We start from the raw sequence: 26,241 nt of genomic DNA on the forward strand, positions 1-26,241 counted from the left end.
TAAGCTATTTGTTTTATCCAAATTTACTGTGGTTTTAAAATTACAAGGTTTTTTTTCCACGATAGACATTTTGGGCTTAATATCTTTGTTTTTATGTAATATCTACCATTTTTACTTGTTGCACGATTATTCATTTACTGAACTAGATCATATGGTTTACTCTATTTAATCTTCTGGCTAAGCCATCTAAGTGCCTCTGTCTAACGTTATCTACAGTTTCTACCGTCAGGTCTTTATGTCGTTTATCATTACGAATGTACCATGGACTCTACCATTACGAATGTATCTTAACAGTTCCTTGTGTTGATATATTTGTATTATATTTCTATTACTTTGGCTGACACCATAAGTTCACACTGGTTTGAGGACTTGTTGCTAAAGCAAAAGGTAATTAGATAGTGATAGTGTCGAATATGTACTCCATAAATCAGTACATTTTATTGTACTTCAGCTTGATTTCTGCAAATTTTTTTGAACACGTAGATTTCACCTTAGTAAGATTAACATCAAGGGTCATGTGGAGATACCTGACTGAATTTCCATACAGCACTACTTGCTGATTTATATATATTGACTTGCGTTCAATTCTTTTGTTAGTGAAATCAATATGCACTAATTTATTTTGACGCGCCATTTTTCGGTCGAGCATTGTATTTCGACAATTATTTGTAACTTTTGGGTTGATTCAGAGTTGTTGTTTCTTATGGCTAGGACTGCAGTGTCATCTGCAAATTTGGCAACAAAAATTTCATTGAATGTAGGCAAGTTCCGAGTATACAGCAGATAAAGAATTATTCCAAATACACATGCTTGTGATACAGCTCTTTGAATATTCCTCAAGTCAAAACTGACATCTCCTACTTTGACTCTGAAGCATCGGTTTGTTATATATGACTCTGTCTGAAGATATTTGTATATTAGCCAGGGAGAAGCATTTTAATCTTATGCTTTAAATCTTCATGCCAAACTTTATCGAAAGCTCAAACCGCATCTAAAAATATTGCAGAACATTTTTAAAATTATTTTTCTATGACATTGGTGATTCTGCGAACCTGATCAATCTTGGAATGTTTTTTCTTGCAACCAAGTTGATGACCTAGAATAATATTATTTTCTCCAAAGAATGGTTTTATTCTTTTTAATAGAAGCTTGGTTTAAGAACCATAATTAGTTCAGCCATCTTCCACAGTTGTGGTACCTATTGTAGTCCGAATGAAATTTATTGGGTTAATTATCTTAATTAGTGCTTTTCGTGAAAGTTCCTTTAATATTTTCCCGGAAATAAGATCAAAACAAATAACGCTTTTTAATTTCATTTTTAACTTCAGTTGGTGTGATATTTTCATTCACAAATGAAAGTTTCATTCTTTCCTGTCCTATAGCGCAGACTAATAATTTAACGGCATCTACTCTATGGGGTCTTGTAGCCTTCTCCTCATTATCTTTGGTCCAGCTGCCATCCATATTTTATCACAGGCGTTTGCAGAATATGTTCTTTTTTAAAAAAACATCGAATACTCAGCACCCGGATTATTAACAAGTCCACGAAGAAATTTACGCCAAGTGTCGTGTCTCAGTTGGGATGTAAGATTATTCAACTTTGTTTTATCTTGGTGAGCCCTGAAATAATGTAATTTCTTCCTTATTCTTCTTTTTTTCTGATATTAATTCTAAAATATCTGTAGGGTATATATTACTGTTTAGTTTCCTTCGTTTAGATGCCACACTACGTACTGAATATTCTTGATCAACTTCTCCATCTTAAATTTCAGTTCTTACTCAGTTTGTCCATATATGTTATATCTAGTTTCTTAAGTAGATTTTTACTTCTAATGTTATACTAAAACTTGTAATATTCAATAATATGACATGAAAAAATTAATTTTGATATTATATTCAATGGATAAATATTGGATGCTTTTTTCCTTAGTAATATTCCACAGGGTTTCATATAGCATAAAAATGTATTTGTAAGGAACCATATATGTTCCTTAATTATCTACAATATTCCTCAATTTTCGGGAATATCCCTCACTGAAGAACTTATGTAGTTTCTGAATTAAAAAAAAACTGAACCAAGTCGTTTGCACAGATTCAATTCAATTGAGAGAATTCTACAAACAAGTCATTGTCAGAGTGGGTGCATCCATACTAACTAACCACACTCTTGCGATTTTTGACAGGTTACCAAATAAATTTGTGTTCTAAGTTCTAAGAAACACGTAATGTTGAATTTGGTTAACTACCTTCAAGTGCTCATATGGGCGATTCTCTTTTCTTCCGACCACAGGCATGATTTTGCATCACAGGTTATGACAGGTTGCAGGAATTACTCGATGTCATAGCGTTTTAGCAGATCATCAGGTTTATTTGAATATTTTTTAAATATAATAACATTTGGGCTATCAATTTTTGTCAGTGTCTATGTTCAAAACTTTTTCAAGAATTTCCTCGCATTTTTCCGGAATTGTCAGGATGGAATCGAGCGGATCGTTGCCAAGTATAAGGCAAAAAAATATTAAGGGAAATTTGTAACTTATTTATCAGAAAATGAAATAATTATAATGTCATGTAAACAATTCAGAAATAATCAACAGTATGCAAAATGTTGATTCAAAGGCGAAACAAATTTTATATTACATGAAAGGTAGTAGTATTAAAATATATTTAATTTATTGATTTATTAACTTTTATAACTTGAGGTAACTGCTAACAGTTAACATTAAACTAAGAGTTGTGTGTATTTTTTATACTTTTACTATCTTTAACGAAAATTCCTGCTCATTGTATCCTGACACATTTTCTTGATGATTTCTGGATGAAAATATCACAATCATATCAAGATCTATTTTTAAATATCGAAAATCCGTTAACCCATTTATAATGCAGCGAAATCCTGATTTTATAATGGTGTTTGTTATTTTTCCTGCATCTTGTAGCTCAACAATATTCTGATGAAAATAAGATTAAAAATAGCCAGCCGATATTTCGTTTTACATATAGTGGAGAGTTTAGTAGCCGCGCGATTATACGCCTATAGATTTAACGATTCCGAACTGAAATCTATAATTTTAGAACTTTACGGTTTCTATTTTGCGTTTTGCCAATAAAAATTTTAATTGTTTTCCACTGTTTTGTTTTAACAATGGGAGCCTGGGTCATCTTTCTCTCAGATCTAGGTCAGACTAATGAATCATACAGCAATATTTGAAAGTTTATGTTAGGCGCAAGACTTAATTTTTACAGAATCTTTTCCGAGCTTAAATGATATTCAAAATGAAGAAAAAAAACCTTTTGTATGATAGTGTAGATGTGTTATGTTTAGTATTTATTCTGTCTTGTTTTATGTATAAATTCATTCTATTTTTTTTCTGTCTGAACTATTTCGCTGATTCATTCATACCAGGTTGTCTTGTGTTGTAATTGTTCCCTCCAGGTGAGTTGTCTCCTTTCTATCCTTTCACTGATTCAATAATGAGGTCTTATCTTTTTTCTCTACCTCTCATCTCGTCCATCTTTGTTAAACATCTGACTCTTCTGATGTCAGAAAAATCAGAGCACCATCCAAAAACTATCGATAAACTCATTAAATTTTCATAAAATAATTGCACAAAACGTGCGAAATTAGCTGTGTTGTTGTAGTTACGTAGTTTTTAAATATAGTTTTAAAATTATTCTTCACATTCAACGAAGACATGTCGTACATGTTTCAATAATGTACATAATACACCACTGTTCTTAATGCATTGCAGATCTTGAGCATCATTATTATCTAAGTGGGCATTAGTAGTTCATTTTCAACATGGCAGTTTTTATCTAACAAATCGTAACTTTTCCGACTTTCGGCATAATATTTGGATTATTATAGTTACTCTTGCCACTATATTGACGTTTAGAGATAGTATAGGTTTAGAGATAGTATATATTGCAGTATCATTTGCAAATTTGGCAACAATAATTTCATTGAATGTAGGCAAGTTTTGAGTATACAGCAGATAAAGAATTATTCCAAATACACCTGCTTGTGATACAGCTGTTTGAATATTCCTCAAGTCAAAATTGACATCTCCTACTTTGACTCTGAAGTATCGGTCTGTTATATATGACTCTGTCTGAAGATATTTGTATATTGGCAAGGGAGAAGCATTTTAATCTTATGTTTTAAATCTTCATGCCAAACTTTATCGAAAGCTCAAACCACATCTAAAAATATTGCAGAACATTTTCAAAATTATTTTTCTATGACATTGGTGATTCTGCGAACCTGATCAATCTTGGAATGTTTTTTCTTGCAACCGTGCGAAATTAGCTGTGTTGTTGTAGTTACGTAGTTTTTAAATATAGTTTTAAAATTATTCTTCACATTCAACGAAGACATGTCGTACATGTTTCAATAATGTACATAATACACCACTGTTCTTAATGCATTACAGATCTTGAGCATCATTATTATCTGAGTGGGCATTAGTAGTTCATTTTCAATATGGCAGTTTTTATCTAACAAATCGTAACTTTTCCGACTTTCGGCATAATATTTGGATTATTATAGTTACTCTTGCCACTATATTGACGTTTAGAGATAGTATAGGTTTAGAGATAGTATATATTGCAGTGTCATCTGCAAATTTGGCAACAATAATTTCATTGAATGTAGGCTAGTTTTGAGTATACAGCAGATAAAGAATTATTCCAAATACACCTGCTTGTGATACAGCTGTTTGAATATTCCTCAAGTCAAAATTGACTTCTCCTACTTTGACTCTGAAGTATCGGTCTGTTATATATGACTCTGTCTGAAGATATTTGTATATTGGCAAGGGAGAAGCATTTTAATCTTATGTTTTAAATCTTCATGCCAAACTTTATCGAAAGCTCAAACCACATCTAAAAATATTGCAGAACATTTTCAAAATTATTTTTCTATGACATTGGTGATTCTGCGAACCTGATCAATCTTGGAATGTTTTTTCTTGCAACCGTGCGAAATTAGCTGTGTTGTTGTAGTTACGTAGTTTTTAAATATAGTTTTAAAATTATTCTTCACATTCAACGAAGACATGTCGTACATGTTTCAATAATGTACATAATACACCACTGTTCTTAATGCATTACAGATCTTGAGCATCATTATTATCTAAGTGGGCATTAGTAGTTCATTTTCAACATGGCAGTTTTTATCTAACAAATCGTAACTTTTCCGACTTTCGGCATAATATTTGTATTATTATAGTTACTCTTGCCACTATATTGACGTTTAGAGATAGTATAGGTTTAGAGATAGTATATATTGCAGTGTCATCTGCAAATTTGGCAACAATAATTTCATTGAATGTAGGCTAGTTTTGAGTATACAGCAGATAAAGAATTATTCCAAATACACCTGCTTGTGATACAGCTGTTTGAATATTCCTCAAGTCAAAATTGACTTCTCCTACTTTGACTCTGAAGTATCGGTCTGTTATATATGACTCTGTCTGAAGATATTTGTATATTGGCAAGGAAGAAGCATTTTAATCTTATGCTTTAAATCTTCATGCCAAACTTTATCGAAAGCTCAAACCACATCTAAAAATATTGCAGAACATTTTCAAAATTATTTTTCTATGACATTGGTGATTCTGCGAACCTGATCAATCTTGGAATGTTTTTTCTTGCAACCGTGCGAAATTAGCGTGCGAAATTAGCTGTGTTGTTGTAGTTACGTAGTTTTTAAATATAGTTTTAAAATTATTCTTCACATTCAACGAAGACATGTCGTACATGTTTCAATAATGTACATAATACACCACTGTTCTTAATGCATTACAGATCTTGAGCATCATTATTATCTGAGTGGGCATTAGTAGTTCATTTTCAACATGGCAGTTTTTATCTAACAAATGGTAACTTTTCCGACTTTCGGCATAATATTTGTATTATTATAGTTACTCTTGCCACTATATTGACGTTTAGAGATAGTATAGGTTTAGAGATAGTATATATTGCAGTGTCATCTGCAAATTTGGCAACAATAATTTCATTGAATGTAGGCTAGTTTTGAGTATACAGCAGATAAAGAATTATTCCAAATACACCTGCTTGTGATACAGCTGTTTGAATATTCCTCAAGTCAAAATTGACATCTCCTACTTTGACTCTGAAGTATCGGTCTGTTATATATGACTCTGTCTGAAGATATTTGTATATTGGCAAGGAAGAAGCATTTTAATCTTATGCTTTAAATCTTCATGCCAAACTTTATCGAAAGCTCAAACCACATCTAAAAATATTTCAGAACATTTTAAAAATTATTTTTCTATGACATTTTTGATTCTGCGAACCTGATCAATCTTGGAATGTTTTTTCTTGCAACCGTGCGAAATTAGCGTGCGAAATTAGCTGTGATGTTGTAGTTACGTAGTTTTTAAATATAGTTTTAAAATTATTCTTCACATTCAACGAAGACATGTCGTACATGTTTCAATAATGTACATAATACACCACTGTTCTTAATGCATTACAGATCTTGAGCATCATTATTATCTGAGTGGGCATTAGTAGTTCATTTTCAACATGGCAGTTTTTATCTAACAAATGGTAACTTTTCCGACTTTGGGCATAATATTTGGATTATTATAGTTACCCTTGCCACTATATTGACGTTTAGAGATAGTATAGGTATCTTTGACTTATATGTGAAACTCAGAAAGGCGTTTTTTTTAAGATACGAACGCAACTCTTGACTGTGATTCCACACAATTTCAATGATTTCAAACATTCCAATGATTCATTAATGCGAATGACTCTTAAATTCCGATATTTTTATCTGAAAGAATATTTATGTCAATAAGTATTATATTATAATTGGGTATTCACTCATTAAAACTGAACAATTATTTTAATATTTTCCTCGCAGATTATTTTTCTATTATTATTTGTTTCCCTATTTTTTAACTATGATCGACAACTTGACTTAGCAGATTTATATAAATCTAGAAATCTGCTTTAGAATAATAAACACATACCTTTACAGAAATAGTTATTTGGGATAAAGTATTGTGGAAAGGTATTTACTATAGACTCAAACCCAATGAACTGTACTCGTTAGTTGAAAGATGGTTTGAACAGGATCCAAAATCAGAGAAATTGTTTGATCGGTCAAATATAACGTCCATTCGTACTTGTGAGATGCAAATATGGGGGTGCACGACATCAAGGTGACTAATAATCTGACGCTGTCAAAATAGTTCTTAGATTAATTGTCAATGCTCATCACATGGAATCGATGAAGAATTTGCACCATAACTTCAAATTCGTAATATTTTGACTCAAAACACGAAATTATACTAAATCACTGCAATGTAACAAGCAATACAGCTACTGGACAATGTACAGGAAATCAGAAAGTGTTACTATTAACTTTAGTTTAAGGAACAGGTGGGGCAAAAATCCCGCTACTAATTTGATTGCGCTCCATCTTGGTTAGGTGACGTTTAGCTCAGTTTCGCTTTAACCATTGTGTTGTGTAGATGTCCAAATTTTCTTATGGATACATATATACCACAAGAACGAGCAGAAATAGTGACAATATTTATTGAACATAATCGTACCATTATTACCACTCAGCGGAAACTGCGTCAAAAATATCCTTATTGTCCAATGCCTCACAAAACCACAATTTATCGTTTACATGCGAATTTTCGACAGTACGGTGCGACGGCAGACAGGCCTCATTCTGGAAGACAACGGAGGTCTCGTAATGCTGAAAATGTGGCTTTGGTGCGCGATAGTGTTGCAGAGTCTCCAGAAACATCAATTCACAGAGACACAGTTCAAAAATTGCTACTAAGAGATCCTGCTCAAGGAGTTGAATATAGTAATGCAATCCTAAGGCTGTCTCGTGAAATTGAAGATTTTTCGTCTAAATTGATAACGAGCGATGAAGCCCATTCCCAGTCGGTTTTGGGGAACACCGAGTCCTCAATTAATTGACGAAACATCATTACATCCACTAAATACAACTGTATGGTAAGGTGTTCATACTGGAAACATCATTGGTCCCTATTTTTTTGAAAACGACCAAGATGTTGCTAGTACTATTAATGCTGAACGGTACCAAGACATTCTTCGAAATTTTCTAGTGTCTGAAATTGAAGAGCAAGAACTAGAGGGCGTACGGTTTCAACAAGATGGGGCCCCAACACACATACCTCGTCCCACAATTCAATTATTGAGTGACGTTTTTCCAGGAAGCGTAATTTCGCGAAATTGCAATTTGGCATGGCCAGCAATATCTCTGGATTTAACGGCAACAGCAAATCGAAAGTTTATGTGAATAAGACCCAAACGATTCAACGTCTTAAAGATAATAGTTGTCACGAAATTGAAGAAATTCTGCATCAAATATTGCAGGATGTCATGAAAAATGCCTTAAAAAAGGAGTCATAAGTTTCATAGCGAATCGCGGTCACCATTTAGCCGATATAATTTTTTAATCATAACGAAAAAATATGTAAAGACCAAATAAACTTTTTATGAAAACCAAACTTACTGATCTTTCCTATGAGCAAAGTTATAGGTAATCAAAATAGTAGCGGGACTTTTGCCCCATCTTATAGTTTAATTTTAATTTTGTAAATACATACAGATGAATTAATCTTGCGCTCGTTTTTTTTTGTATTGATGCAGGTACAACATAATGATATTAGCAAATTTTTTAGTAAATTAAGACTATACAAAGCATATCTAATATAACATGTAAAATGTCTAATATTTTCTCATATACAATTCGATGGTATAATAAACAGAAAAACAAATTCATTAATCCATCATAGAGCGGTATTTGAGACTATTTTCTTTGAAACATGCCAAGTATTCAGATAAATATACAAGATAAAAATCCTTCTTGGCGAGATACATCTAACAGAAGAAAAAATAACTGGGAAAAGCTGTTTTCCATCAATGTGTTATCTTAATAGCCAATGCCAAATCGCTTTTGCTCCGTTTTAATATAAATGACCTATTTTTAAAACCGTTCGATCGTTATTGAAGCGAATTTCGAATGTTTATTGGCAATATAAAATCGTTATGCTTAATAAAAACGAGTAATTTCCCTAAAATAAGTTTAATGAACAGATATATAGATATAACATTGATATGTTTTCCTTACACTTCAACGAGATTTTATCGAAGGTATTGTTGGATTTTGTTTAGATCTAGTTTATCCCCTGAAAATATTACGAAAATCTCCGAGTGTGTTTTTTTATAAGAAAAATATATACAGTGTGTGTTCATTTTATACGTAACCATGTCCCAGTCCATGAAAAAACGATTCCCTTCGATTACCAGCATTGATGTTGGGGTAAGTTGATGTCATCTTTATTTACCATATTTACGTAATTATAAAAATTTTTTTGGAATATATTCATAGCTCTTTTTAATTCAGACCCGATGTTTCCAATAAAGATACAAAATAACCTGAAGTATGAATAATAAGTTAGTTCAATTACATTAATTGACAATCACCAACTTATTAACATTATTTATTATTAACTATTATTAACTTTATATTAGTTGAAAAGGATTTTTTTATTATCGTTATTAATCCATAGTCAACACGCTGCTGTTGGTGTCGCAGGACTTTTCTGACATTAATTACACATAGTAATAATGAATTAATTACACATAGTAATAATGACAGTAAATACACACAGTAAAATACTAATTACCTATTTTCCAGATCTTTTTCTATTATCTTGATACATGTTTTATCGAAGCTTTTTCCTCCTAACAAAAGCTTGTGAGAAATTCGTTCACCTTTCATTTGACAGACATGTACAGTACATCGATTAGTCTCGGTTTCTTAACTGTGCACTGATCGTCGCATCTTAAAGGGACTTCATTACTAATACTACGTATTATTTTCAAGCCCCATGGCTCCATAATGCAAAATATATCGTGAAGGATGCTAGAAGCCTTAGCATCTGTATCAGCGAATATCGTATTATTATCAGCAGACATTATATTGAATGTCCTATGTATTTCTGAAACAATTTTTAAATACCTTTTTTGTAGAACAATTTGTCTTTGTTCATAATAGGCTTTATTTTTGTCAATTACTTCTTTGTTTGAGTATTTAATGGGGATCACATTTGGACCCTCACGTAGGGCGTATTGTTTTTAAAATAACCACACAACTTTATTTCCCTAAAATAAATATAACTTTTTTACAGAGGTTGTTTGAAAGTGTGTATTATTTGGTTAGGTTAAGAAAAATGTCGTCATTTATATATCAGGGCCGAGACTTATTGAATTCTAGTTAACAATCTTTCATTTTTCATCTGAACAGTTAAATGAATGTGAGTTAAAAACAAAATAGAATATATCAATATTAGAATTGGGATCCCAACATTTTTTTCCTTAAAGATGTTTGTACTGGACGGCTTGCTGTTTCTGTGGCCTGTTGATCCTTAGATGGTTTGAAATTATGTGTTGATGTGTTCTATAAATTCCATCAAACTTGTATGGGATTCACTCTTGAACGTCAATTCATCCATTTATGGTGCAAATCAGCGACCTAGAAAGTTGTTCATTTTAATTTTGACATTGTTAATAATATTATTGAAATACACATAGTTTTAACGATTGTGGAAAGCAATATAGTTGATTTCTTATACTCTTCTTCAGCGATGAAGCCTGATTTTCTAAATATCCTATTTGCTTTGTTTAATTCCATTACATATGTGTCATTAATACGTGTTACGTAGTATGCAATATATGTTATTAGTAACTTGAGTATTTTGTGATTCATATATAATTAAAATGATTATGATATATAAACAGTTGTGTTGGGAATATTGAAGCTCAATTATCATAAAATTATTAATTCTGTCGTAAGCAAATACCGAATTCGTGATGTTAAACAATATTATTAAAGCTTCGCGGCTCTTGTCGCTTCTATTTGATATATTTAACCCATAAAAAGACTGATTATATGACGGTTGGATATGTGGATATAATGGAAAATTAATGAACCAAAACTAATACAGTTATTTTCGAAGGAGTCTGATATAAGTACCGATTATCATTGGAGACAGAGGTGTTTGATAATATATAATAATATATAATAATAATATGATAATTTTTTTGATAATATCTTTTCATGCGGTTTAATGCTTACATCGCTCTACAAAATATCGCTATTACTGTAGCACAATTCCGTATATCTAATCAGTTTTCAGGATAGATGTTTTGAGTTAGTGAGAGGTTGTTGAAAGCTTCAGAAGATTTGACAACATCATTAAGCCCCACTTTATACTGTGCTCTTGATTCGATAGTTATTAATTTAGATTCATTAGTTCAGTGGAAAGAAAATATCACGGTAGCAATGTAGCGGTGGTAGAACAATATATAATTCAAAATTAAAATAACCCTATATATAAATATTAAAACAAGGTTTAATTTTTTGTTTAGTTGATAGCAACATAAACTATCTTCTCTAAAACTACCGTCTTTAAGATTCTTTAATATTTGATCAATAACTTTTTACAATTCTAAATATTAACACAAAATTAATCCTAATTTTTGTAGTAAAAATGTAGTTTCACATCAACAACAACAACAAACAACTCTGTTCAAACAACTATATAATAATATCGCTTACCAAATAACTTGGGTGATGATTATGATTTTATGTAATAATCAGCAAATAGTTTTGATTAGTATAGAGTGTTTAAGGAAGGCAAGAAACGTGCAGAAGACAATAAAGATTTTGGTCATCCTTTAATACCTAGAAATGGGAATCCTCTCAAGCAGATCACGGATAACAAATTTAGTATAATTGGTGATACATTTCTGAGGTGCAGGAGACGGGAGATGTGACATATATTTAAATATATTTCGAAAATAATTTCGTGCTAGTGGCGGGTCCAAGCCGCACAAATCATGCTAAAACAAATCAAGGTAGCACCATTACTAACTTCCTCTAGGTCTACATGTTAACAATAATATTATTGAGCTTTCGTAAAAAAATGATTTCGTTTCGTTAAACGTTCCCGTTTTCCAAAAAGATCCAAGGATAATTTCTTCTAAGGGGTCGAAGGGGACAATATAAATAACTTATACATTTTATTTCAAAACCTTTACTATTATTTTAAGCCCAACATTATAAACGCTTTTTGTATGTGGTCGTCAGCTGTCTTATGATTAAGGTGACCAATTTGAGAAGAGTTTTGAGACGTTACGCGACTGTTTTTAGGTTTTATTTTTAAAACTGTTTAGGTGATTTTTATGACGATCCGTCGCGATTTTTGAGGTTTTCTCGTACGTACGCGAAACAACCGAATTATGTGCCGAGATTCGTTTATTGTTAGCTTCAAGGCTAGTTTGATAGAAAATAATGTAAACGCCAACTGGGCTGAACGATACAATTGAGGTTTTGTGTCGTAATCGTTGGGTTTTGACGTGGATAAAGGATGTACATGCGAAACTAATTATACCTATTATTTGTATAATTGTTTTGTTTGTATGTTATTATCTTATTTTGTTTATATTTTGTGTCTTTCCTTTAGAGAATTTGATATAGGTAGTTGTAGGGAACTTTATATCAACATCTGATATACACACAATATTTATTTAATAAGGTTTTGAGCCTCGATTTGTTTTTAAAGTAGCCACAGTTCTTCGCCTAATCTATTATTAGTCATGTCTGCCTAATATTTTCCAAAGAAATGTTACCCCATTCTTGTACCATAACACAATCTAATTGCTTCAAAGATGTTAAAGATGGAAATTTAATTCCCATAATGGTTCAATCATGTTGAGGTCTAGAGATTGTGCTAATAAGACAGCCAACCAAGACTAAACCATTTTGGCTGTGTGAATAGGCCATTATCATCTTGAAATATGACAGTGTATGTTAGTCATATTAAGAACTTCGTTATTGTGGATATTATAGATAAGTATCTCGTTATTGCTTCCCAAACCGTAACGGAACTATTCACATGCTTGAGTGTAGGAAACAGGCAGTCGTAGGGATTCTCCATACACAAACCCAGCAGAGGAAATTATGTAAACTATGATTCACTATACTATACCATATTCTTCTAATCACCAATTATCCACGTTTTAAGATCATTGCACTACTTCTCTCACAGTCTAATGTTGACTCTCGTTGTAAAGGATTTCGCAATCGCAACCATTCCATGAATGTTAACTTTGTGGAGCTCCCACCTTATTATTTTTGCCGAAGTAGTATTACTCAAGTAAGTGTTGAGTTTTGCAGTCAATTTTACAAGGGTAATTTTATGTTAACTATTAGGACTTCGGCGATGAATTAGTGTTCTGCATGCAAGAAGATGTACCATGTAATACAAGTTGTTCATATTATTTTGTCTATTCTCTGTAAGTTATAAAAATGTAAATTTATTACAGTATGTTGAAATATTATAAATGAACTGTATACATATAGCGTTTCCCAACTAAAATGTTCTTGTATGGAATAAATTTTCTGCTGTTTCGATAACTTATTGCCTTTATAATATTGCCTATATGTTTCTCCTTGTCAGTATTTGCTTTTTGATCACAAATTTGTTTTTAGAAGTATTTGAAAGAAAAATCAGTTGTTGCCTTTTTGACCCATATTTTTAAAATATTGGTTTTTCTTTAACTATTTAAAACTTTTGATATATTAGATGATATTAATACTTTTGAAAAATAGCTTTTATGTACAAAAATTGAATATAATTACATTGAGAATTTAGATCCATGGAAAATTAGACCGATTAGAAATCACGAAAGGTTGTTTGAGCAGGATTACACTTCTCCCACAGGAAGAAAAACAATGTTGTGTTATGGTTTCAATTTTCAATTCGTTTCTTTCTTTTGAAAGTTGGTTGTATACTTGATGTGAATGAATTCATTTCAAATATTTTTAATTAATGGCTGGAAGAACATATTTGGAAAAGACATTTATAGAGAATTATTGATACAACAAATATTAATCAAAATATTTTTCATTGTCTACAATTGCATCCCATTTTTCTTGCAATATGGCGATATCGTGTCGATATAACGATGGTGATTTAGCAGCATGCAATACATTTTCCCTTCTTACTTCTTCATCATTTTACCATCAACAAGTGGTAATCTAAAAGTGCTACGCTTGGAGGGTACGCTGGATGTAGATGAACTTCCTATTCGATCTGCAACAGTATATCCTTCACAAGTCCTGAATATGTGATGTTGTAATGCAACAGGATGAGTTCGGGTCTGTTCCCTATTTTTTGGTCTTTTTTTAATCTATAATAATTTAATCTCTCCTAGATTAACTCATAGTTATTTACAATTCGAATCAGTAGGTACACTTTTCCAAACTGACCTATAACAAACCAAAACCGACATTTTATATATAAGATGGAGCAAAAGTCCCGATACCATTGACGCAATTTCCGCTGAGTGGCAATAATGGAACGTTTATTTCCAATAAATATTGTTACTATTTCTGCTCGTTCTTGTAGCGTATATTTATCCGTAATAAAATTTGGTCATCTACACAACACAATGGTTAAAGCGAAACTGAGCTAAACGTCACATAACCAAGATGACGCGTAATCAAAATAGTAGCGGGACTTTTGCGTCACGCTATATAATGTATGATGTATGAAGGAACAGCATAACCAACTTTATATAAATGTTTGATGGGCTTCAGTAACACAGTTCTTGAAATCAGGCTAATATTTTCTTATCCTGCAAAAGCAATCGAAGAAGATGACAAAAGATAGCAAATATAATTTTGCCGAAAGGTCCTTGAATAATGGTCCTCTTAAGAACCACACGGATCGAATTTCCGAAAAACTCTATAACCTACACCATTAACTTTTTCAAATGACGCAATCATTTTAATTGAAAGCAAAAACCTGTTTTCCACAAATTGAAATAGACAAAAACACCTAGCCGAAGTTCTTTTGTTGGAACGGACATTAGCACGCTTACACAATTATCGTTAGCAGCAGTCTCGTCTCCAATTTCCTGCCGACCGTACAAACCCCAAAGGAATCAATTTTTTCTTTACCTGAACACTAAACACACAATTTCACCCTGCAATAGATACAATAGGGCACGGTAACAGGTTGAAGCAGGTCCCGTACCCTTTTTAGGGGTTGAACGTACGTCCCTTTGCTGTGGCGAGCGGAGCTCGGGGGGTTTCGGCTCGAACGGGTCGCCGAACGTAGAGGACGACAAACGGTGACTCAACGCGAATAAAACAAGGAATTCGGTCGTTATTCATGGGGAATTAATTTTGTGTAGGGTAAGAGAGTCTTTCACAGTTTAGTTCCAGAAATACAAACTAAAGGAGCCCAGGAAGTTTTCGTACCATTCTCGAGATATTTTGTTATCAGATTTTGAGGAAAATATAGTGCTAATTAACTGGTTTGTAGTTTAATAATCACAGAAATATGTTATTGGAACAAATAAGGGTTAAACAAAGAAGTTATTTGACGGTAAACGGCGTTGTTATCTATAGTAATTTTAATGTTTTGTTTATTGATCTTATTATTTGAATATGTAAATAATGTAGATACTAATTTACAACTTTGGTCAATTTTATTTCAATATAATTAAGATTTTACCAGTGATAAGTGCATTTTTTATTAACTACAAGTATTAGTGTGTTTGGTCGAGAAGAAATATTACAATAAAGAATAAAATCCAGCTATTTCGAACGTTTATTTTGAAATATAGGAGTAAATAATTGTGGAGGAGAACATTGTCCTTACCTTATCCGCTCCAAGTTCTGTGAATTTCTCCACTCCTTCTTTGGGCGCAAACATATATATACCGATGGCTCCAAATCTCGCAGAGGTCTTGGCAGTGCATTTGTGGTGGACAACCGGGTATTCCGTTTCAAGCTTCCTGAACAGGGATCAGTATTGACTGCTGAACTCTTTGTGATTATCACTTTATCCTACATCACAACACAGTCCTTCAGAGAATAACTAAACCTGACCGACTCCCGAGATGCTCTCGAATGTTTCCTGGAACAGAAGTTCAACCATCCCCTGGTCACCGACTCACTGTCAATCTTCCGTACTCTCTATCTGAAAGGACTCATCCCTTCTCACGTTAAATCCGCAACATCTTCTCCCCTTCCCATTACGGATGTTTGTATCCATACTGACCTTATCCTATTCCTTCCTTGATTCACAAAAAACGAGGTACAAAGTCGTTGAGCCCAGGAGGCCAACCACAACAGGGTCTTTGAGTTTATAGCTGATTTATTTCTCATCTCATCGCGTTTCTTCCTTTCGTCACCACGGCTGTGAATCTGAGATTGGGATACTGTCGTTTCTCACACGGTCGCTTGCTGAGTTTGAGCCCACCTGCTTACTGTGAGTCTTGTCACCGTGCCCCTATTTCAGTTGTAGGAATGTTCGTCGGGTCGGTCGATCGGTCGAAAAGTGTGGCTGCCGCTGCGATTATTTGTCAGAACACTCACTACTATCTTTGGAAGGAATTTGCACGGGAACTAAAAACACTGGTTGAATCAAAGTTGTTTATTTCAACTTGCGATTGATACATGTGGTCGATGGGAGGATTGACAGGATATTAGGTTAAGGTGAAGGAAGTACGGTAGCGCTGTGGAAGTGGTACTGTTACAGGGGGACGATGATAAGAAAAGAGAGCGAGACGTCGTCGTGATGGCCTTTTATACTCCAGAACTGCATGGTACCAATCCACCGGCGTTGCCAACCTTTATAGTTGTTGATGGTGAATTGGTGGTGGCCTAAAGGGTCGTGGCGGTCGCCACACAGTCTACCACATACTGAATGACTGCCAACGGCTCACCTAGATTAGAACTAAGTATGGGCTGCAAAATTTTAGAAATGCCTTAACAGGAGAAAACACAGGCAGACTTCTCGGACTTTTACGAGAAATCAATTTTCTCCATAGAATCTAGCCTGTGCTAAGTTAAGTGTTACTGACCAAATAATCATTACCACTTCGTTATTCGGTTGCGTTTGTAGTCCTGTATTTGTGATCATTTTTCAAATTATATATACACTATTTATACTTTTAGTCCCCCTGTTGTTTTATTAATTTTTTTATTTGTTAATTTATTATTTTATTAATTTATTATAATACACACTTTATGTCTGTCTCCGTCCCCTTTATATCAACATGGTACAATTGTATGTAACTATTAAAACAGAAGACTAACATTATCCGAAGCCAAAGCGATTGCAGCTGATCAGTGGCTAACATTGATTTGGTGAGGAATCTTTAAAACAACTGGATGATATTATGAGAAAGGATTAATAACAAAGATTACGTCCAATATGATGATAACCGATCTTTGGTTGATTTGCTGTATTACTTGGTAACTTTTCACGATATATTTCACATTATACATCTATATATTATCAAAATAAATGAGGAAACGACAATAGACAGATCACTTACAATTATAGATCTCGGTTGAGATCAGTAATAGTAGAGATGGAAGTGTCACCTAGAAACAACTGAAATAATCGAACAAGGAAAAACAAAACAAAAAGGAAATGTTATAACCAACACCAAATACTTATTTTGAAAATAGTATTTTACGGGTCCAAGATTTGGACGCTCTAACAGTTTGACATCTGTAAGCTGTTGAAAAGTATTCCAAATAGCGTGTCAGACAAGTTTCATCGAAATTCTGTCAAATTCCGAAACCGTACTAAAAATAAAGCTGATGCAAGGATGCAGAATGAAGAATGAACAATGAATTCCTTACAGACTCTTGCGATAAAATTGACCTAATTGATGGAGAACACAACAATCAGCCTAAAAAAGATGGGTTGAAAAAAATATGTGATATATTGTTTCGTTTTAGGCATATTGTGAGGAATCATTTATAATATTGAGTTCCATTGTGTGATGTTCAGGCATCAAATACAACGGTTTCAATTGGTTGAAAACATCAAATGAAGAATTTGTTATATTTTTATTATAGAATAAATATAACCAGGCCTATCAGTTGATTTCTTTGATAATATTAGGTGCTTGTATTATTTTGATCAGCCATATCTATTGCATGAAAATTAGAAGAATCAGTGTTACCAATTATCAAATTGAGAGGTTTTGATTTTTATCTACATAAAATAATAAGTTTGCATTTAGTATTATCGAGACGCTAATAATTATGGAACTCACAAAATTGTATTTTTGGCATTCATTATTTTTTGTTTGGTGGTTTAAAGAAATCTGAAGTTTTGAGTTTAATGATGAGGCCAAGAAAGGCCAGGATTATCCAAAACAGTTCGAATATAATGAATTACAAGACTTAAATTAGACGGAAATCCAGGTTAAACCCTCAGACACAAAATTTTCAAACAAAAAAAGCAGTTGATCAATCAGTCAGATCTATGGGGATTGCCACTTGTTCAGATCGATGTAGCATAACTTGGCAGGCATACAGTTTGGAAATCTTGAATAAGTGTGAAAATGGATAGATGATTGGTTCGTTACTAAATCAACATCGCTCTTTCGACATAGTTTCCAGAAAGATAAGAAAATGTTGGAGAAAATTTTGGAAATTAATATATATTGCACCAATTTTTCTCAATAAATATATTTTTAAACTCAAACATTTATCAGTATATATAAAAACACCTAATATTAATAGGCGAGGTAAAAACACTTAGTATATCTTTGTAGTTCTGAAAATATTAACCAATAATGTCAATATTACAAGTCATCAAACAGTCATTTTCTCAAGATATATAGGAGCATATTTACATGCATATCTTCTTTATATCAAGTACATTCACATATAGCTTTACCAAGTTTGTCCAACATGAAATTGAACTTTTTTGCTAAATGTTGTTGCTAACACTGCCACAACTGTCTAATGAAAATCGTGGTAGAATTGGCAATGTCGAAATAACACTACATTAACAATAAACCAATAGATGACGCACCTTATATTTATACTATATTTGAAAATGTTTTATTTTTTCAATTTACAACCCGTCATTAAATGTCAAAAATTCTACAGTATTATTTTATATATAGCCTCTATAATTCTTGGCGTAATTAATTCAAGTTAGATTGTATAGGAACTTCAGATATGATATTTCTCAAGACATAAAAGCATTAGACTGCAAATTTATACCCATAAATAACCTCAAGAGCTATTATCCATCAATTCAATTAATATTGCTTTGTATGCGCAAAACGTATTTGCTTTCTAAATAATCAATGTTTACTTTTCGTTTCACGATTATAAAAAATTTTGACGCATTTTAATCAATAAAGCTCATTATACATTTTGTAGAACTACTTATTTCCGAGATAACATTCGTTTTATTTTTACCGGGACGAAACCGTCGAAAACTTTTCTCAGTTAAAATGATGAATTATTCCGTGTGTCAGTTTGTGACTCTATTAACTGTCCCCCCCCCCTTCTTTAAGGCCCAAGAACTCCCCATTTTGACGTGTTTTAGTGCTGGATCGATAGACTTGAACGTTTTGCGGTAGGGTGGGAATGTGGCGAGGCATCAGCTGATAGAAGAAGGGCCGTGTTTTTTAGGTAGATTTATTTTCAGGCAATTACGTCAGCATGTACATAAAATGATACACGCGACAGGCGACACAATACGAACCTGCAGGCGAACTCTATGTAAATTGTTTTTAATTGCTATAAATTGAGTCGTTCTCTTCCGGCTTCGTCATATGTGTCTTTCTGACAATATTGTACATAACATCATCAAATTTTGTAAATTAGAAATGAAATATTTCTACAACTTTTTTAAAGAGTTTCTTTACATAATGACTGTTAGTTTCGGTAGTCTCTGAGCGGCCTGTCTGTGGTTAATAGTATTCAGTTAATATTACCTTGAGTTTGATACTGTTTCGTACATTTCATTATAGTGACTATTAGTTAGATAGAAAAATTCAAGTGTATATAGTTTCTCTAGAATTACTTGTATACTCGAGTCATATAAAATCAATTAATAAAAAAAATAGATAAATTGCTGTTAAAGCCCTTATCATAACATTTTTATAATTCAAGGAACGTTTGTGGTCGGTTTGATATAAATCTGAATTTTTTTAGGAATAGTAAAACTAACTTGTAATCAAATCCCGAGATATTTTGACACTCAAATAATATTTTCTTAGTATCAGCACATCTGGTGAATAAAATTTTGAAGTTCAAACGTTTTTTCCACCTTTCTACATTGTTACCACAGAAAAGTAGAAAATTATGTAACTTAATTATTTTATTCTGAAATAAATCTATTTCTGATCATAAACAATTTACGTTGAAAGGAAACCAAATATTATTAGTTACTAGGACTACAACTAAATTATTTTAAACGTTTTTTTAATTCGACATTTTATATGCGCCACAAACATATTTTCACATCTTTTTATATCTATTTTTATAGATATTATATAGTATTCCCACCAGTAGTAGTATCCACCCAATTTTGAACAAGCTTTGTCATGTTGGAAACTTAATTAAACTTGCTTCAGATGAGAAGAAACCTTGATTTTTACACTCAAAGCATTTTTTTACTTTTAAACCATATTCAGGACATTTATGTGGAAATTTTTTACTTTTACAAATCAAGTTAAGCCAACAAAATCAATCAATGGTCAAGTAATGCTTTCAGTTTCTTGTCCTTGCACTTTCTCCATTGATCTTTGTTAACTATAATATACGTAAAAGTATTCTAACAGCGCTCTATTACTTTCAAGGCACTGTTTTAGAATCAAGCAGAAAAAGAAAAACTCTTGCGTTGTCTCGTAATAAGATATCCTTGAAGCTGAGAAAATATATGTTGCTTATACTTATATATAAATGATGATAAATATATATGTTATATATGCGGTGTGCCTTGATATGAGTATATATTAGTTACAGAAGTATCCGATATCATATACATATAACATAAATTACGTCATATATTTCAAAACTTTTAGACGTATCTCATACTCCCAATATTTTGAAAATATTTATTAGCAATAAATCAGTTCGGTATTAAATTACAAAAGCCATTACATGTATACCTCATTAAATCTCAAAGAAAAGTTAAAAAGTATGAAAGATTAATGATGTTTAACAGTTATTAAGCATAAATTAACATTTATATAAGAAAAAGACAAAAATTAATTACATAAGAAAGTGATTACGTAATCATTGAATATATAATATAACTATAACGCGTTCGTTATTATAAAAATATCAATCTTTTATTATTATATTTTGGATTTAGAAATGTTTATGATCACGTGATGTGTTGAGGCATCTTAAAAAAGATATGACTGTACTTTGTTTTGATGTACCAAGCCATTTTGGACCCTGTCCAAAACCTATACTGGAGCGTCTCTGATGCACACAGTTTGTGTGTATGTGTGTGTGTTTTTATTCGAGTTTTGTTTTCGATTACCAACTGATAACTTAATGATCATTTTTATATTCTGCAAGTTTTATTAGTCTCAATATTTTTTGATGTTATAAGTGTATTTTGCTTTGCTTTGCCAGTTTTAACTTCAACTTACGTGTTCCAGCTAATGCAGTAATTGTAAATAAATAAACGTGTAATAATATGAGCAAAAATTAACAAATAATCCTAATAATTACAATTTTGCAAAATAACATAATATAATATTACTTTTATATAAAGATAAATAATTTTATTATTAAATGTAGCTATTCTTAGGTTATTTATCCACATGATAATGACATAATGACAGTATAACTTTGTGTAACCTTGAAGAATAGCTTTAAATTGTCTTCTACCTGTAATTAAACTGTGATTTCAGTACTGAAATTTAAATGAAATTCAGTGGCTACAGAAGTGGAAATTCTATACTGGAGGCATGCATTTTAGGTATTTATTCAAGTGAAATAAAAAAACAAACAATATTTTACTAGGCAAGGCCTAGAATAGGTCTGGAACTTCTTTAATTTATTTTACATTTAGTTTTAACTGAATGTATGTAATATTATTTTTGCATTTAGTCACTGAAACGTTTGCTAATTTTTTATGTAAGAAAATCAGTAATGGTCTTGCCAAGAATCAAAAATTATTCCCAGATCCCAAAAAATTGTTCCCGATTCAAAAAATCCCAATGTTATAGGTAGTTTTTGAAGTAATGGTGTCAGTAGAGATAACGACGATCTTGACTAAATATATTTGTTTGTCGAGATTGAATTAGTTTATCCATTAAAGTCCTTCATGGAACTTGATGTTACTCACAAACTGTAGGGTATGGTTTGATAACTTAACAATATTGTTCTGAAGTGTTATAAACAGGGTTATTTTTGTTCTCTATAATTGTTACATAATTCTCATAATTGTGAGTTTATTTATAAATTATAATTTTCAATATAATATCCTTAGTTAAAAATATGTTTATATGCCTTAAATGAATTATTTTTTACCAAATTCAACACATCGTTTGGAACAAATATTGAAAAATATTCATATGTAAATAATCAGTAGTTTTCCTGCCATGAAATAATAATTATTTCTAAGAACAATTAACTAAACAATCTTTTTGACAATCATAGTTTTATTATATATAAAGTATATGTTTTTAACTAAAAATATATATTTCACCATGTTTAAAAATAGTATTATATTTTTTAAAAGTTTAATATCACTTTATGTGGTTTAACAAAGTTCTAATGGTGTGTGTCCATCATTCTGACTATCCCAAACTTCATTCGTGCACGATAGGCAAGCCTGCAAACTTTATTCTGAATAATGTATCCCCGTTTATTTAAAATTTTATTTTATACAAAAATAATGTTAAAGAGGGCATAAATCACCTCAAATATTTGGGAAAATAGTTTTTTGTTTCCTATGTCATAATTTCATATTTTACGATACTCATTTATATTCGATCCCTAGGCCAAAAATAAAACAATATCGAATTCAAGGCCGACTCTGTCCAGTCTCGCTGGTCGGGGTGTAGCGTCTGAGTCCCCCGCGCCGTGGCGCCCTCTTTTTCGATTGCCGAAATCATTTTCCGCTCAATATCGGGGGTAGCTTTCCAGTCGTAAGCCGTTCGCTACCCAATAAGTATGTAGCGTTCCTGCCACTATCGAAGGTCCTGAAGTTGCTCAAGAGATAGCTGGTTAAAAGTTCTTGTCCTATAGTCCGGTGGTTGTTGGAAAGGGTGGAAATATGGTGACGGAAAATGGGCAGGTAAGACGAACCTCTTAAAATCCTGCCTGTGGTTTCTTTTTTTTTTCTTTCTGAGGGGGTGTGCTGGGTTGTCTTGTTTGATTTAGTGTTGGGTCAGTCTGCGGGGTTGCTATGCGGAATTTTGGTCTTGAGTAATCGAATATCAATTGGTTACCTGAAATAACAAAAATATTTATTTAAATAACTTATATGGTCGCAATTTGGTGGTGAAAAAATAATTACATTTCATACATTGATATATTTTTATTACACAATGTTGTTCCGCAAACATTCCTTAATTATTTAATTAATAAACCTTTACAAGACCGCTAAATAATATTAATAAATTAAAAAAAAAATCAAAATCGCTAATGATTATAATGTGTAAATGGTTTTTCAATTTTTATATAAATATTTCTACGATATTTTTATAATGTTCCAGACTTATTGATCGAAAAGTTTGGGACGATCTTGTTTTATAAGAACTTGAGACTTTTCAATAGTTTGTCATCCAGTTTACAATGACCAATTGTCCATAAAACTCACAAAGTAGTTGATATCGATTATCCAACTACAATAACATTGACACTTTTGTTTTTGGTATGTCTGGAAATTTAAAATTTTTATCTAGATGCTTGAAAAACATTATATAACATTATATAAACACAGGATTATAATTTCCATAAAATATTGAAAGATATTATCGCTTGTTATACGACTGTTACAATATTATTGATCTAGGTGATATTAAAATAAAGACAATGTCTGTTTGTAAAGGCTCTATTTTCTTTAAGTTGACTTTTGCCAAGTGTGTTATACTGTAATTTTGTTAAGATCGATTGATAAGTTTAATAGTTATAGTTTGATTTTATCGCGTCAATTTATTATTTATTTTATGCAGAAGCTTTCAGTATATTTTATAACTTTTTATGCAGCGAGTATGTTCTTTAAATGAAGTTAAAACATGTTAAGGCTTGTCTTTATCAATAGATATAAGGGTGAACAGAACCTGTTTGGTTGTATGAGGTTTGGGAGTGGTCTGTACTTTTTAACATTTCTTTTTCTTACTCTATTAGGCTAAAATTTAATTACATAACATATAAAGTTTGATCTAATTGTATCAGAGTATTTTACTCTTATTTAGGTACACACGGTCACACCATAATTTTGAAGTTATTGTGTTTTTATAAAACCAGAAAACAAAGAAAATAATTAGACAAAAATATTTATATTTGTTTTTTTAAGATTAATTATTCCTGTACTCAGATCTCAGATTTTTTGTAATTTAATCAGCCTAACCCAAGTCTGTTAGATAAAAATGTATCTATTTGATCATATATCATAGTTGGATGTTATATATCATAATGACGTTGTTAATTCTAATCACATCTACTGTCATATTATGAATTTAATATAATTTTACACTATTCGCCACGCTATAGTCTCAAAAATATATTTTTTTGTAAGATTTGTATCATATTGATCCAGAAGTTATGGATCCAAAAGGACTATTTTTATAACATGTATATATTTTTGTGAATATATCTTTGGTTCAGACTATTTTGAAATCATATCAAAATGGAACTGAGAAATTGCTATTGATTCAGTAGGTATATAAAGGCAATATTATTTCAATTTTTTTTGTAGCAGGAAATGGAATTAATTTTTCCATCAAAGTATCCCATGGAACTTTCTGTTATTAACAAACTAAGTATACGGCATAATAGCTTGACAATATTGTTCTGAACGCTTTATATACGAGAAATATCACTTTCTGGAAATAAGCAGCGTTATCTTTATTCTAAGTCTGATAATTATTACGCAATTCTCATAATTTTGAGTTTATTAAGAAATTATTGCTCTGAAAATAATATTTTTAGTTAAAAATATGTTTATATGCCTTAAATTAACAATTTATAGTTAAATTTAAAACATTGGAACGCATATTGAGAAGTGGTAATAGATAGTTTAAAATTTTGTTTGATATTATATAATGACTCTATATTCGTTTGTTATTGAACGTTTGTGTTATTCTGTTAATACTAGATTATGTTCCAACAGCAGTATACACCTTCAGAAATACTTCCTTAGGTAATTTATCACCAGGAACAGCTGGAACAATTTCAGGTCATGCGTGTAACATTCAGTAATGTCTAGACTGAACTTATTTTATTAAAATATCCCTTCCTTATTCCAACGGTTAAAAATAATATTTAGTTCATCTTTAATTAATACGATATCTGTTTTAATTATCTAAAGTATGCAAGGTATTTATAGCCTTCGTCACTAAACTATTTAACCTTTAGACAAGTTTTGACCTATATAATTCGCATGTCAAATTACGTCTATAATTTTAAGCTTAAAATTCTACGATTTAGTCATCGAATATTTTGCAATTATGGCAATATAAATGGCACTTAGGGGTCAAGTAAATGCCTTAATTTTTGGTCTTGATTTTGTGGTTAGATAAATATTTAAAATGTTGTAACTATACAATCAAGCCGGATATATAACAGGGCTTAAGGACAGGTAACAATAAAGGGGAACTGGACAAGATCAGGGAGACTGAATGGTGAGAATGGGATAATTAAGATGGGAATGAAGCAAATTGGGAATATACTTGATTATATGGATGGAGAGAAAAATATATTCAATATAGTTATTCAAGGATTGATTGTGAAAACGGAAAATGAGAACGAGTTGAAGAATGACGTGCAGACTTTTATGCAGTGCAGTCTGTGTATAGAAGTATTAGTACAAAAACACTAGAAAATTGGGAGATAAGATCTCTCTAAATGAAATGGACAGTACCAAAAATAAACAACTGGTCATGAAGGTACAACATGCGTGTATTACATTTTAATAAACATATAAGGTTAATTTTATATCAAATTATATCTATCTATATAAGTATTAGTAAGTTTAAATTATTATAACACTAAGAATTATGAAAAAAGTATTAAAACGTAAGACTATTTTGCAAACTGTAATGACTGCAAAGCACCAAATACAATAATATGATTATATATTATAAATATTCTTTACTTTATTATATATATGACATTAAATGGCTTTTAAACAA

The 26,241-nt window shown here is 31.6% G+C and overlaps 2 protein-coding genes across 2 annotated transcripts in view; one reads left to right on the top strand and one right to left on the bottom strand.

The window, feature by feature from the left end:
• The window catches only part of LOC143198354 (lysosomal alpha-mannosidase), a 134,733-nt gene that overhangs the window by 100,137 nt on the left and 8,355 nt on the right, over nucleotides 1-26,241 (bottom strand). The window lies entirely within an intron of this gene.
• LOC143198352 (uncharacterized) overlaps nucleotides 1-26,241 on the top strand; it is an 80,126-nt gene that overhangs the window by 648 nt on the left and 53,237 nt on the right. Inside the window, exon 2 of the mRNA XM_076407514.1 lies at nucleotides 9,193-9,340. Coding sequence (XP_076263629.1) covers nucleotides 9,287-9,340 — 54 coding nt within the window. The 5' untranslated portion in view covers nucleotides 9,193-9,286. The remainder of the gene's footprint in view (nucleotides 1-9,192; nucleotides 9,341-26,241) is intronic.

The sequence above is a fragment of the Rhynchophorus ferrugineus genome, unplaced genomic scaffold (assembly GCF_030347505.1).
Source record: "Rhynchophorus ferrugineus isolate W39M unplaced genomic scaffold, kcgeb_rfMv2 rfM6, whole genome shotgun sequence".
Taxonomy (NCBI): Eukaryota; Metazoa; Arthropoda; class Insecta; order Coleoptera; family Curculionidae; genus Rhynchophorus; species Rhynchophorus ferrugineus.